This window comes from Heloderma suspectum, chromosome 8 (assembly GCF_057233095.1).
Source record: "Heloderma suspectum isolate Gila_16-S chromosome 8, 16-S_ref, whole genome shotgun sequence".
NCBI classification, from domain to species: domain Eukaryota; kingdom Metazoa; phylum Chordata; class Lepidosauria; order Squamata; family Helodermatidae; genus Heloderma; species Heloderma suspectum.
The window spans coordinates 37972501-37985763 of NC_139465.1; the positions used below are offsets into that span (position 1 = coordinate 37972501).

The following is a 13263-nucleotide window of genomic DNA, read 5'->3' on the forward strand; positions in this document are numbered from 1 at the left end:
TTGTGTTTTGGGCCTCTGCCTTATACGTGTTCTTGGACAAGTTACTTTCCTTTTAGCCTCACTAGTTCCCCTTTTGCAAAATGGGTGTTTTGTGATCAATCATGACAGCTGTTTTGTGAATGGGAAAGCGCTGCCTGGTAGATATTTTATGAGAGCACCCATGACACGCTAAAAATTCCAAATGTGCCCAGTGACCCCAGAGGTTTGTCCCGACCATGCTTTTGGTGCATTATTTTTATAGCCAGGAGAGCTAAATTCCACTTACTAGTTTTAGCAGAATATCATCTGGAACATTCCTTGGGTGGTTGCAGACAGAGAAGGCTGAGGAATGGCTGAAAATGACTGGTGCTTTCGAGATACCAAGAGCTGCATTTGCTGTTGCATCAGAGGTGTGTGATAAGTCTATCATCATCCCAAGGCGATTCATCTCCTTCACCACTTCCTAGCACAACATGGGCAGATGGTGTTGTCAGTTATGCTACTCAGGCATACGCACACACAACTGGGATGTGCAACAAAATGTTGTAGTGTATTCTCACCTCCTAAGAGAAGGGCTCCTGTTCAGAGTTCCAGCCAGCCATGCCCTGCCTCGAGATATTGCATTCTGTTTTCCCCCACCTGTTTTCTGTCCTTCTTTTCCTACAGACAGTCAACATTCTGTGGCTACTGAGCATGCTCAGTCATCATTGGGCAGTTTGAGGTGTGTGTGTGTTTGTTCCTTCAAACAATATTTTCTTGTACTTCTGCAAACCTTAGGGTTACCCTGAGCAGGCTGCTATCTCCCTCTTGCTTCCCAGTAGACCCGTTTCAGCTACAATCGTGTCAGCTACAATCTTGTCAGCTACAGTCCCGTTGGCAATTGGCACTCACTACCCAAGTTTGTTATTAGAGGGAATAATGCTGGTACACCTCTTAGACACCTTTAACTGCACAAGACAACCCACAGCCTGTCTTGTCCCTCTGATATAGATGGTAAGGCCTTTGGGCAGGAATTGGGATACTATGTACAACACCTATTCCTGCAAATTGAATTGGCTATTGAATTTCCAGTGGTAGTAGGGGTGAGAATAGTGGGCAGGGTGGTTACCACATTTAAACTGGATGAAACCCAGACTTGTAGAGCTTTTCTACACAAGGCTGTTAATGCAGTATATCTACTTTCAGTTTCATCACAGAACTGAGATTCAAGCTCTGCACAATTAGTTTTTCCTTTCCTACTTTTTGCTACATAACCTCTAGGTTGCACTGTGCTATAGCAGAATAAGGCAATTACACAAGTAGTATAATACATTTTATTTCACTTTCACAGATTATACTTCATTTTTCCCCGCTTTAAAACAACCTGGGAAAGTGCTCTTTAAAAACAGAAGTGAAACTGGAGGGTCACAACTTTGTCTAAAGAACTGTAAACAACCATGGTTAAGGAATGACGAGTGCACATTAAATGCCTCACATAGAAAAGCTTTTAGGAACTAAGAACTCAAAGCCCTTTGCCTGGATTGACAAATCTGTCAGTTCCGATTTCTCCCACATTCATTAAAAATAATAAAAACAAACCTCAAGTGCTTTCCTTCCTGTTTATGCAGAATTTTGGTATGCCCTTGTATACAAAAAAGAATGGAATGAAATTCTCATGCATCCCTATTTTAGGAATGGGTTCAGTTCTCATTGTATTCATCCCCAACTTCAGTTTACTGTGAATTTGTTCTCATTCTTCCTCAAATAAACACTCTGTTATTAACTCAAATAAACACCGTTATTAACTCTGGATAATTGTCAGTGAAACCCATGCATAACTCGGACTGAACACTTAGTCCAATATCTACAGCAGGGATGGGAAATATGTGCCCTTCCAGATGTTGTTATGAACAAGAAAGTGTTATGCTGGAATCTAGGGATGTCCATCACATGGAAACTTGACCCTTTGGGGGCTTGCCAGACTTCTGTGGCACGCCCAACTCGGCTTGCTTTTATGAGCTGAGCTGCGTGATTTCCCCCAAATTCTGGGGACTTTTAATGTATTTTTTCCTCCTGACTGTAATTTGCACAAAGAGGGATTTGCACATCATGCACATTCGCACCATTTGTGCAAAACAGCCCCAATTTGTGTAATTTACGCAGATTCAAGCACACTGGAAGTCTGCTAGCTGGCCTGACTCTCTCCAGGCTGAGTCAGTCCAGCTAGCAAAAGTAAGGAACAAAGTCTGGGGGGCTAAGCCAATGAAAGCTAACCAAGCTCCACCCCCTCACACACCTGATTTCTCCAACATCTTTAGTGGAATATCACCAAGACAGGTGAGGAAATGCAAGCAGATCCATCACTTCCCCTTAAAAGCTGTCCAGCTTAAGAGACTTGCTGACAAATCTTAGGAAATCATTTGCTAATATTCACTCAAAAGTTTATCTTACTTTGCCAAAAGTGCTCAAGCCCTTAGTACTGGGATAAAAATTATAGAAGTCTGATGAAGTTTCTGCCCTGCGGACAGAGAAAAAAAGAGCAGAATAACTACAGTTTAAATACTACTATAAGACTGTCATGGAAACATTATTTAATGACAACATCATTAAAACACACATATGCAAGAGCATTTATTCTTTATCTCACCCTTCTTCCAAGGAGTTCGGGGTGGCATACATCCTTTTATTTTCCAGAGGGGTAGCTGATTGGTTTGTTGCAGCAAACAACAAGGAGTACTGTGGCACCTTAAAGACACTGCTATGACATAAGCTAGCAGGCTTTAGCCCATGAAAGTTTATGACAATACTTTTTTTAATCTTTAAGTTGCCACAAGACTGTTGTTTCAATTTATTGAAAGCATTTTTCCCCTGCTCCTCAGTCAAAAAGGCTTTCAGAGCAGCTTACAAAAATCAGAAATAAGACAGTCTCTGTAGGAAGACTTATAGTCTAAAACACATGACAGAAAAGGAAGAGAGACTGGGAGGGAGGAGGAAAAAAAAGAAGAAGCAAACTCCGATGCTAGATTATGAGAATGTGACCAGACAAGGTTTTTATTGTGCATCACCCTGCCTCATTCATAGAATTTTACAGGGGGAGGGGCAGATGTCATCTTCTACTCATATCCCTCCTGTGTTTTCCCACTGCTTCTTCCATTGTGTTTTTTTACCATAAAAAAATCCATTGAGGAGGGAAAGACTGAATAGCTGCACAATGCCTTTTGGTCTGGTAGCACTAGGGCCCCTCTGTCTGGAAGCACCCTTAGTTACAAAGTTCAGCAGGTCATGGAGCTGGATTTAAGCACAATGTAAGCACAGTGTGCTTTGACTTGGATTCCTGTATTGAGCAGGGGGTTGGACTCGATGGTCTTATAGGCACCTTCCAACCCTACTATTCTATGATTCTATAAGTGTTGCTCCTTCCTCTCCCTCTGATAGCCTCAGCAGTAGCAGTTGCTAGCAGGAGGGAGGAGGCCTCTTAGCTGGAATTTTATCTAAGCATGATGGAGAAGTGCCTGACAGCTTCTCCTCCCCCTGATAGCCTCCTTTTGATGCCTCCTTTTATTCTCATGACAACCCTCTGACATCGGTTAGGCTGAAAGATGCTAACTGGCTCATGTCACTGAGTGAGTTTCATGGCCAAGCCAAGTTCACACACAATGCTAAACCATGGTTTATGTTAATTATGGTTTGTTGCTTTAGCCATTAATTGTCTTGCTGATGAGCAAACAAACTGCGACTTGTTTTCCCCATTCATTTCCCCCCCGCTTTTCTCTCCTGACCATTTTGCCAGCCTTCAGGTTTGATTTTCACACTGTTCTTGCTGGGCACCTTGGTTTCAGGGTAGCCAGCAGTGCAAACAAGCCAGAGATAAGCCATGTTTCTGGGTTCAGACATCAAAATAAGCCATGGTTTAAACAAGCCAAATTTCATAAGCCAACAACAAACCATGGCTTCTATTTGTGGTTTACACCAGTTAACAAACCATGGTTTGTTTGTGGGGATGGGATCAGACACAATGACAAGCCAGATTTCAACAAACCACACCATGGTTTAACATTATGTGTGAATCAGGCCTTATCCTCCACAAATGTGTCTGCTCTCCTTTTCATATCAGGACAGGTTTACCCAATCGCAACCCTAAGCAACCAGCAAACCCAGGCGCAGGCTAGAGGAGAGATGGAAGGACCTGTTTGTGAGAATGTCCAGGACTGCCATTTCCCAGACAACCACACACATCATTCAGCCCACAGTGCAGGGATGCAGATGCTCTGGTGAATGAGGACTCAGAGAGCGCTGGGGCTTCTGGTCAGAGATATGGAGGGTGTCTTTACACGAGTGATTTATTGCACACTCGCGATTGGTCACTCACGGAAGTTTGCAGGTCCTTTACATGACGACGCCAACCTCCAGGACGTCTCCTGCACATTTCCCCCTTTAAAAGAAGATCAGAGATAAGCTAGTAATAGAAGTTAATGGCACCATATCAGCAGTGTGTAATGCTGGCGCAGCACTATGAATTTGCTGAGAAAGGACTTTCCTCGATTCAAACCACATGTGCTCAAGCATTTATACGGCAGACATTTCTTGATCGCAGGCTGATCGGAGGGAGAAGAGGGTAAAATTCCTCACTGCAATGAAGGGTGATAGATCTGATTCCCCACCTCAACAAGCTCAGAATCCACATCTTCTGTTCATTCAGAGCATCTATTAAGTTCAACGGGGCTTACTCCCAAGTAAGTGTGCCTAGGGTTGCAGACTTATAGCACAATCTTACATCTACTCAGAAGTAAGTCGTAGCTTTCCTGCGGGCTGCAAGGAAACAGTACAGTCCAAGGGCTCCTTCACATGGAGCTTTTATCCTGCTATTGAGATGGCTCAATCACGGAAGTTTGCATGCTCTTTAGATGACACCATGAGCATCCAAGGCGCCTTCTGCACTAAATGCCCTTTGTTCCATTTTTAAATAGATCAGATAATGAGCTATCAAATTACCCCACTGTGTTCCGCTTGAGTTCGCTCCGTGAAAAGAGGAAAAGCGGCAAGAAGAGGAGCAAGATCAATTAAAGATATGGAAGACTCAGATACAGGGAGAAGGAGAGGGAAAGGGGAGGGGGGAAAGGAAGCAGGTGAAAAAGGGAGTCATTGTGATCCTGTATTTAAAACGGAAGCAGAAAGCCCCATTTTAAATGCAGGATTTTAGGCGAGTGTAGAGATGCCCCAAGTTAAGTGACGAAAACAAGACTCTCTCCCCGCCCCCACTCCTTTGCACACATGCCAAGGAGGGAGGGAGGCACTCCCTTGATTCCAACCACATGTCTGCTGTGTAAAGGAGCCCTTCCTAATCCTGCAAAAAAACAAAAGCAGAAAGCCCCAGTAAGGATATAGGTTTTTTTTTTATTAATGTAGGGACACCTGGAAAGCTATGTGTCATTTTTGTATTTAAGACCATGGCCCAGGCACAGAAATAGGATGAGAAAGAAGCCGCTAGCCCATGCATCTCTCAGGCTACATTGTCCAAGCATGGCCACCCAGAATATCTGCAGGAAGTGATTGACTGATCCCTGCAAACTGAACACAAGAACCTACCTTTGCCTTCTACCTGGTCAGACTATTAAGCCCAGTACTGTTGAGTCTGACCATCAGCAGCTCTACAGGGTCTCAGACAAAGATCATCATCTGCTACATGAGCTTTTCAACTAATGCTGGGCCAAAATTGGCCCCCAAATGTCCTGAAAATATAACACATGCACACAGTCACACACACACACACACACACACACACAAAATGGAGTGCAATATTCTGCTGCTTTTAGAGGGGGAAAGAAATATATATTTCCCCAAAATATTTGTGGGGGAAGGTTGCCGCTTATGAGGTGGCAGAGATTTTTTCCCCTCATATTTTTAACCATCAAAAAAAGGCCCCACACCACTCACAACAGCGCAAGGCTATTTCTGCTGCTTCCCGACTGCTCCATGTCCCAGAATGCCATAGGAATGATGGGACGCAATGTGAGTAACACTTCGTGGCATCATGTTGCTCCTGAGGCAGTCCAGGTAGTGCAGCTGTCAGGAAGCTGTGGAGATGCCATTTCCTGCTGGCCGGATTTCCTGGAATGCCTTGGGAGCGATGTGCTGCAACATGCCTTTGTGTTGGTCCCAAAGCATACTGGGAAGTGTGGTTGGCTGGTAGGACAAAGCAGAAGAGGTACCTTCACACTGCTATCAGCAGTGCAGGGCTCTTTTTTCAATTAAAAAGAAGAAAGAAGCACCTTTGTCCAAATTGTAAAGTTAAAGTAAGGGACAGCAACCTCCAGAAATCTGAGGACATTCCTCCCGCTCCCCAGTTTCAGATGGGCTTTGATTCACCTCCAACTGACTAACACATGCTTGAAAAAGAGCTGGCCGACATTTTCAGCACAGCTCTTATTTTTAACTGGAAATGCCAGGATTGGTATCTGGGACTTTCTGAGTACAAAGCTTCAGCTCCAGGCTGAGCTCCTGCTGCTTCCATGCTGGCGTCACCGTCGCACACATCCATATGGACTGTGCAAATTACCATTATGTTTCAAGTAGGAAAGGAACTCATTATAGGTAAGCAAGTGACTGAGCTTCTTAAGCCTGCAATCATAGACACCCTTACCTGGGAGTAAGCTTCAATGAATGCAGTGGGCCTTACGGCCAGTTTGCCTGATCAAATAAGCCACCATGGCTTATTTAAGCCATGGTGGGCTGCGGCCCATGCCAGTGCCTGCATATGACCATTCTGAATATTCAAGCTGTGGCTTGTTGTGTCATCCAAACCTGGGTGGCAGGGGTTGTGTGAGGATTAAACAACCCTTGCACAACCCACGGCCAGTTCTAGGGTTATGCGAGGGTTTTTAACCCTCACACAACCCCTGCTGCCTGGGTTCAGATGACACTACAAGCCGTGGCTTAAATATTCAAAAACCGCCCCACATGTACTGTGGCTCATGGTGGCTTAAACAAGCCATGGTGGGCCACCGTGACTGTGCAAATCGGGTCAGTAAGTGTGCATAGGATTGCACTGTAGGGTGCTTCCCAGATAGAGTGGTCCTAGTGCAAACAAGCAAAAGGCATTGTGCAGCTATTCCACCTTTTCTTACTTTATGGATTTTCCGTGGTAAGAAGAAAAAAAAAGATGGAAGCTGTGATAAAACATGGGAGGATTACAAATGGATGATGATAATGTCTGAACGCCCACATAAAATTTTGCATCTGAGGGTAGTGCAATTAAAAGCCTTGTCTGGAAGCACCCGGGTCTATGAAGAGCATCCTGCTACCAGCTTAGCTGTAGTGCTTTATGGTCCAACTACTATTGTCATGTAACATCCACCCCTTCACATTTTATCTTGGGTAGATGGGATGAGGGGAGGAAGACAAGAACCTTCCCAAACAAAGACACAAACTCAGATTGACATAAAGAAAGAATTCTTCATCATCTCAAGATGTGCACTTCCCCAATCCAGCAGCTGTGCTGGCTCTAGGGTTTAAGGACCCTTGGACAAGACACCTTCAGTGGGCCCCCTCCATCAGTGAGCCCTACTCACTTCCGCTGTCACTAATTGCTGTTGCTTCTCATCTTCTTTCTCATCATTGCTACCACTCGCCAGAATGAGAGGCAGGTGAACAAGCGGGTTGCAATGGTAAAGAGGAGGAACTCTCTTTCCAGGGGGCTCTCATCAGTGGGCCCCAGCTAGGGTCTGGGGTCTCAGCAGGTGCCTGACCACGCCTACACTTGATGTGGGCCCTTTTTAGTATGCTGACCATGCTCACCATTACACTGATTTTTCTCAGTATAGGCCAGGCTTCCCAATCTGTTGCCCTGCAGATGTTTTGGACAACAACTCCCAGAATTTCTGTCCGGTGGCCATGCTGGCTGGAGATGATGGGAATTAAAGTCTAAAACATCTGGAGGACACAAGATTGGGGAAGGGTGGTGTAGGCATGCATCACAGCATTTTAAGCCAGGTTGGTTAATGCTGAAGGAGCACCTCTTCGACAGAACACTTGCTTGCTGGTTACCAGGGAGTGTTGCAGTTGTGCGTCAGCGTCATGTACCGAACGCCCAGCTCATAAAACATCCTCAGAGCTGCAAGGCTGTTGTCAATGGAGTGTCCGCCTTCGATGCCGATCAAGCAGGCTATCTTGTTGCTGCCAACGTCAGCAATCCCTGGATTTTGAACAGAAAGACACATCTAAAGTTAAAAAAGCAGATTAGCACAACCTTCTGTAATAATGGGTACATTTACAGCCAGTCAGCAATGCCTGGATTGAAACAGAAGGCCAGAGGGCTGGATAGGATGATACTCTCCACCTCACCTGTATGAAAACTGTGTCAGCCACAGCAGGCACAGTCTGAGCACAAGCACCATCAGGGCAAGATTTCAGAAGCAGATCTCAAATATTATATGTACAAGTGGGGACTGTAACTAAATGTTGCAGCATCGCTTCTTCTTGCTCAAGATGCCAGCCAGCCATGCCCTTTCCCCTATTTTATTCCATTTCCCCTTTCACATGATGCTTATTCCCCCGCTCCCTCCCAGTCAGGGCTGTTGTGAGGATAAAATGGAGAGAAGTATTGTATATGCTGCCTTGGGCTCCTTGGAAGAAAGGCAGGATGCAGAGGTAACAAATTAATAAATCAAGGTCCATCCGTCCCCCGCAAGCTTTAACATTTTGGCAATCCCTCTAGTCTGAAGATTCCTCCCTCTTGTGTGGGGGTGGTGCCATTTTGGCTACATAAGGAAACACATTCAGATAATGAGTTCACTATTAGCATATAAGATAGTATTCCTGAGCATACAAATCAATGCATCACTGTGCTTGTGTGTCAAGCATGTAATTTTTCATGCACAGAAAATGAAATGCATTCCCTTAACTCTCATTTCTGCCGGATGTTAACTTCATTGTTAAAGCAAAGGACATACTACCTTGAGAAGAAGTCACCAGTCCAAATTCTTCATAGGCTTGGCACATTCGCTTTACAATGTCAATTTGTTCCAATGTCAAGCGCACAGCATCTTTGTTCTGTGCATTGCAGAGAACATACACCGACCAAAACTGAAAGAATTGACAAAATGTATTTTAAACACTGAAATTCAAATACGTGTGTTCCACTGGCACAGAAGTATGTTTTGATTTATATGTCCTTGACCTAACTGCCTCCATATTGGCTCTGGGTTTCCAAGTTGCCTGCGCACTCCTTCGACCTAGGAGATAGACCTCTTGATGAGTTAATGAGGCATCACTACCTACTTGGTTTGTGTTACGATAATGGGATGCTCTTGCCCTATGCAGATTAACATTATCCTAAGCAAAACAAGATGGCTTGAATGAATGAATAAAAAAACAAAACAGGGAATTGCACCAATGACCATCAACACAATCAGTCAATCCCATAGGCGGAAAAGCACATAACTACCATACTTATATGAATCTCCATAAATGGAAAGGCTCCTCTGGATCCAACCCAATGTACATATAACCGGCATTGATGCTACGTTGATCCTCAAAAGCAGGGGTGGGCAACTGATGACCCTCCAGATGTTTGGAGTACCACTCCCATAATTCCTCACCATTGGCTATGCTGGCTGAGGCTGATGGGAGCTGTGGCCCTCTAGTTATTTTGGCCTACAAGTCGCCCAGAAGGGATATATATGCATGGTAAGTTTTCCGAGTAGGAAATTCACCATCTTCCTGTTCTGTATAATGCATTGCTACCTACTGGTGTGACAAAAATGCTTGCAGTGCAATCCTATGCATGTCTACTGGGAAGTAAATCCCATGGAGTTCAATTACATGGGGCATTAGATTGAAGCCCTAGAGGGCCAACAGCTCATGTTAGCATCCCTTAAAAAACACCCCCCCCCCAGAAAACCTAAAACTTTTTGTAGGACCCAGCACTGTAAAGAGAAGTGCCAGGCCAATTAGCAACACCTGCCTTATCTGCATTACCCCCAACGTACACTATATTGGGTTGGGATGGGTTCAGTTCACATTTTCATATGAAACTAATTTCATATGTTCGAACTGCTTTGCGAACTGAAACCCTGTTATCCTTCAAAAATTTGCACTTCTCTGAATTTTGCAATAGAATTCTCCAGTTAAAAATAGTATGTACAGCAATGTGTACACTAGGGAACAGAACTTTCAGAAATGCATTATATTAGGAAAAGTGATTGCAAAAAGTGTGTACATTAGGCAAAAACGTGTACAAGAAGAAATGTACACAAAAATGCTGATGAATTTTCATGCAAACGTCTAGTTAAAAAGATTCTCAAAGTTCAGGATGAACCAAACTTAAGACTGGAGAAATTTTCAAAGTTTGAGACAAACTGAACTAAGATGGGCGGGGGGGGGGGGCAGAGAAATTGACTGTTTTGTCCATCACTAATGTTGGGTCCCAGGGGCATTCTGGGAAAATAAAGATGGCAGCCATTGCAGTCATTTCACCTGGTGCTTCTATTCTCCGTGCTGAGTACCACTGCCTGTCCTTACTGCCACTCATCAATGCCTGACCCCACCACCCACTCCTCTACTCCTGGTAAGCTTACTTGGGGGCGGGAGGGCATCAAGGTGGCACTTGCCCAGGGCCCCTCAAACCTGGCACCAATCCTGCTACCTACTTGAACACCAACATGGCCAGCCTGGAGCTTCTCAATGTTTGTGTGTGTCGTGTTGAGCGTCCTCAAGTCAATTTTGCTCAGTTTGCTTTTGTACAACCATCTCAGCCTTAGCGGCAGGTCATTGTGCCTGAACGGGAAAGAAGACAGGACATTGTCATCTTTGATGGCCTTCTAAAGGGCACGCCTGCATCTGCTGCCATTGCTGTGTGACCATGATGGGAGCAGGGGAAAGAGGCTGTAAGAAGTTCTCTGTTCACCTTAATTGACATAGCATTATCCCCACCTAGCATTGGCCATGTTGGGTGGGGATACTGGAGCCTGTAGTCCAACACATCTGGAAGGCACCAGGTGAGGGACGGCTGACATAAGCAATCATTTTCCTTTGGTGAACCCCTACTGACCCTCATTTATTTGTGCAAAATCAAATAAACAAAAATGGAAAACTAAACAAAATAACTTCTGTATACAAGCTGGGGCATATATAAAGTGTTGGGGTTTTTTCTGCATACACAAATTTCTGCAAAGTAGGCAGTGGTGTAGTGGAGCCAGGGAATACAGGGACACAGTGCCGGCACTTTTTAAAAAATTAGCAGCATGCTAATGTTATATGCCGCCACCCCTACCACCCCGCTGACTTCCCTGTTCCCTCTGAGCTTAGCTACAATTCTCATGAAATGAAAAATGAATGAATGAAAGGAAATGAATTTTCCCAGCAGCAATATATTGTTCTCTGTTGTAATGCAAAGTATTTTGGGGTGGCTTGGCTTTGAATGGGCAATTAAGTCCCATGGGCTTTACTAAAGTCCTGCTCCAGGTAGAGATGAAAAGTGCTAGAACTGGTTCGTTGATATGGATCAAAACAGCTGCCTGAATTTTTGGTGTCTTCAACCTAGCGGCATGTCTATGGGGACTGTCATAATGGCTGGGTTCACACAATATAACCCACACTCAAGATTGAGTATGGATTGAATGTGGGGTTGTCGTTGAACCATGGGTTGTTGTTTAACCATAAGTTGTTGCGTTGTCTGAAACCAGCTGTGCTAACATACCATGGTTTGTTAACCATGAAAAACACAACCCAACAACAAACCATGGGTTCTCTTCATGGGTTGTTTGTAGTTAATACATCATGGTTTGTTAGCACAGCTGAGTTCAGACAACACAACAGCCCACAGTTCAAAAACAACCCACACTCAACCTTGAGTGTGGGATGTCATGTCAATCCAGCCAATGAGCGCTCGCACTTCAAAATTTACTACTACACCACTGAAAGTAGGCATATCTGCATTCATTTATTCTCAATTTATTTTGAGAATTCTGTCAAAATTCTTTTGGATGTTTTTATACAAGAAAACTATAAAAACAAGAGCAAATATTGAATACAAATATGGAATCAAAACAATATATATCTTTATATAAAGATTCTTAGGGTGTAATCCTATGCACTTTTAGACTGAAAAAGGCCTACATCTCCTAGCATGGCCCAGCCAGCCATGCTGGCTGGGGCATGCTAGGAGTTGTAGGTCTTTTTTTCTTTTTTCTTTTGTCTAAACATATAGAGGATTGTGCCATTAGACTCTCGCTCATTGGTTGGGTAAAGGAGTTATTAAGCTACTTCTATAGCAGATGGAAAGCTGAATTTTAATATTCACAATTATTTAACTAATTTAACAATTAGTCCAAGAAATGTTGGTTACTAGCAAAGCCTGCAAGCAGAGCATTCCCATTTCTTTCCTGAGAAACGAAGTACATCAGTTCTGGTTCACAACAGTGACAATCACTGGAGCCCAGGGAAAGCTGCGGCACAGAAGACAGAGAAAAAGCTGGGCATTGGGCTGTTTCAAATAGCCTCAGATTTAGACTTGTGGGACATGCCTCAGGCTGGCAGAGGGGGACTGCAATGCTGCTAGGGATTTCATTCTGAAAATGGGACATGTGGGACTTCCCCTTTGCACGCTTCAAGCATTTTTGGGCTGGCGGAAAGGAAGTCTCCAGAGACAGGCAAGAATGTTTGTCTTTCCACATGCTGTATTTCTTTTCAAGTATTCAGTAATATATTAAATAAAAAAAAAAAGAATATGGTCACAACATATGGCACAGCCCAGACCATCGTGTTGCCACCTTATCTTTGAAAACAAGAAATCTCACATACCCATCGATTAACGGGGCTTGCTTCATCAGGTTAAGAACTTTCTCTTTGAAGAGTGTAGCAATGCTGAATCCCAAAATGTCACCAAGCAGCAGCAGGAACCACAGAAGCATCTTCAGTCGACTCCTCTTTGGGTCCACGGGCATCTTCACTGAATGGAGTTGTTCACAGTGTGGTACCTTGGCTAAGAAGGAGCAACAGTTTTTCTCAAGCTTGGAGCGGTTCCACAGGCAATGATTTCAAACAGAGATGATCAGAACACTGTTTTTATTAGCTTAATACCGCAGGAAGGGAAGAGAATTAATGAGAGAAGAAAACTTTGCCATCCTACAGTTGCAGAAAACCGTATCTTTTATGGTAGATCTCAGGCTGAAAATAATCCATGGCTTTTTAAAAAAAAAAACAACCCTTCAGGTTTCATGCCAATGACTGGGACTCCTTTCACATGGGAAACAAACCCTCACAACCCCTTTTAAGACATTTAGAAACTTACTTGAAGATACCCATCAT

General features: G+C 44.0%; 1 protein-coding gene across 6 annotated transcripts in view; it reads right to left on the bottom strand.

Annotated features, from left to right (window-relative positions):
- LOC146339031 (dipeptidase 2-like) overlaps positions 1–13263 on the bottom strand; it is a 62775-nt gene that overhangs the window by 39630 nt on the left and 9882 nt on the right. For all 6 annotated transcript variants that reach the window (XM_084811994.1, XM_084811992.1, XM_084811990.1 and 3 more), the window contains 6 exons: positions 12757–12937; positions 10605–10731; positions 8910–9039; positions 8002–8149; positions 2410–2476; positions 266–442 (listed from right to left, as the gene is read on the bottom strand). In XM_084811994.1, the coding sequence (XP_084668120.1) occupies positions 266–442; positions 2410–2476; positions 8002–8149; positions 8910–9039; positions 10605–10731; positions 12757–12937 (830 nt within the window). The remainder of the gene's footprint in view (positions 1–265; positions 443–2409; positions 2477–8001; positions 8150–8909; positions 9040–10604; positions 10732–12756; positions 12938–13263) is intronic.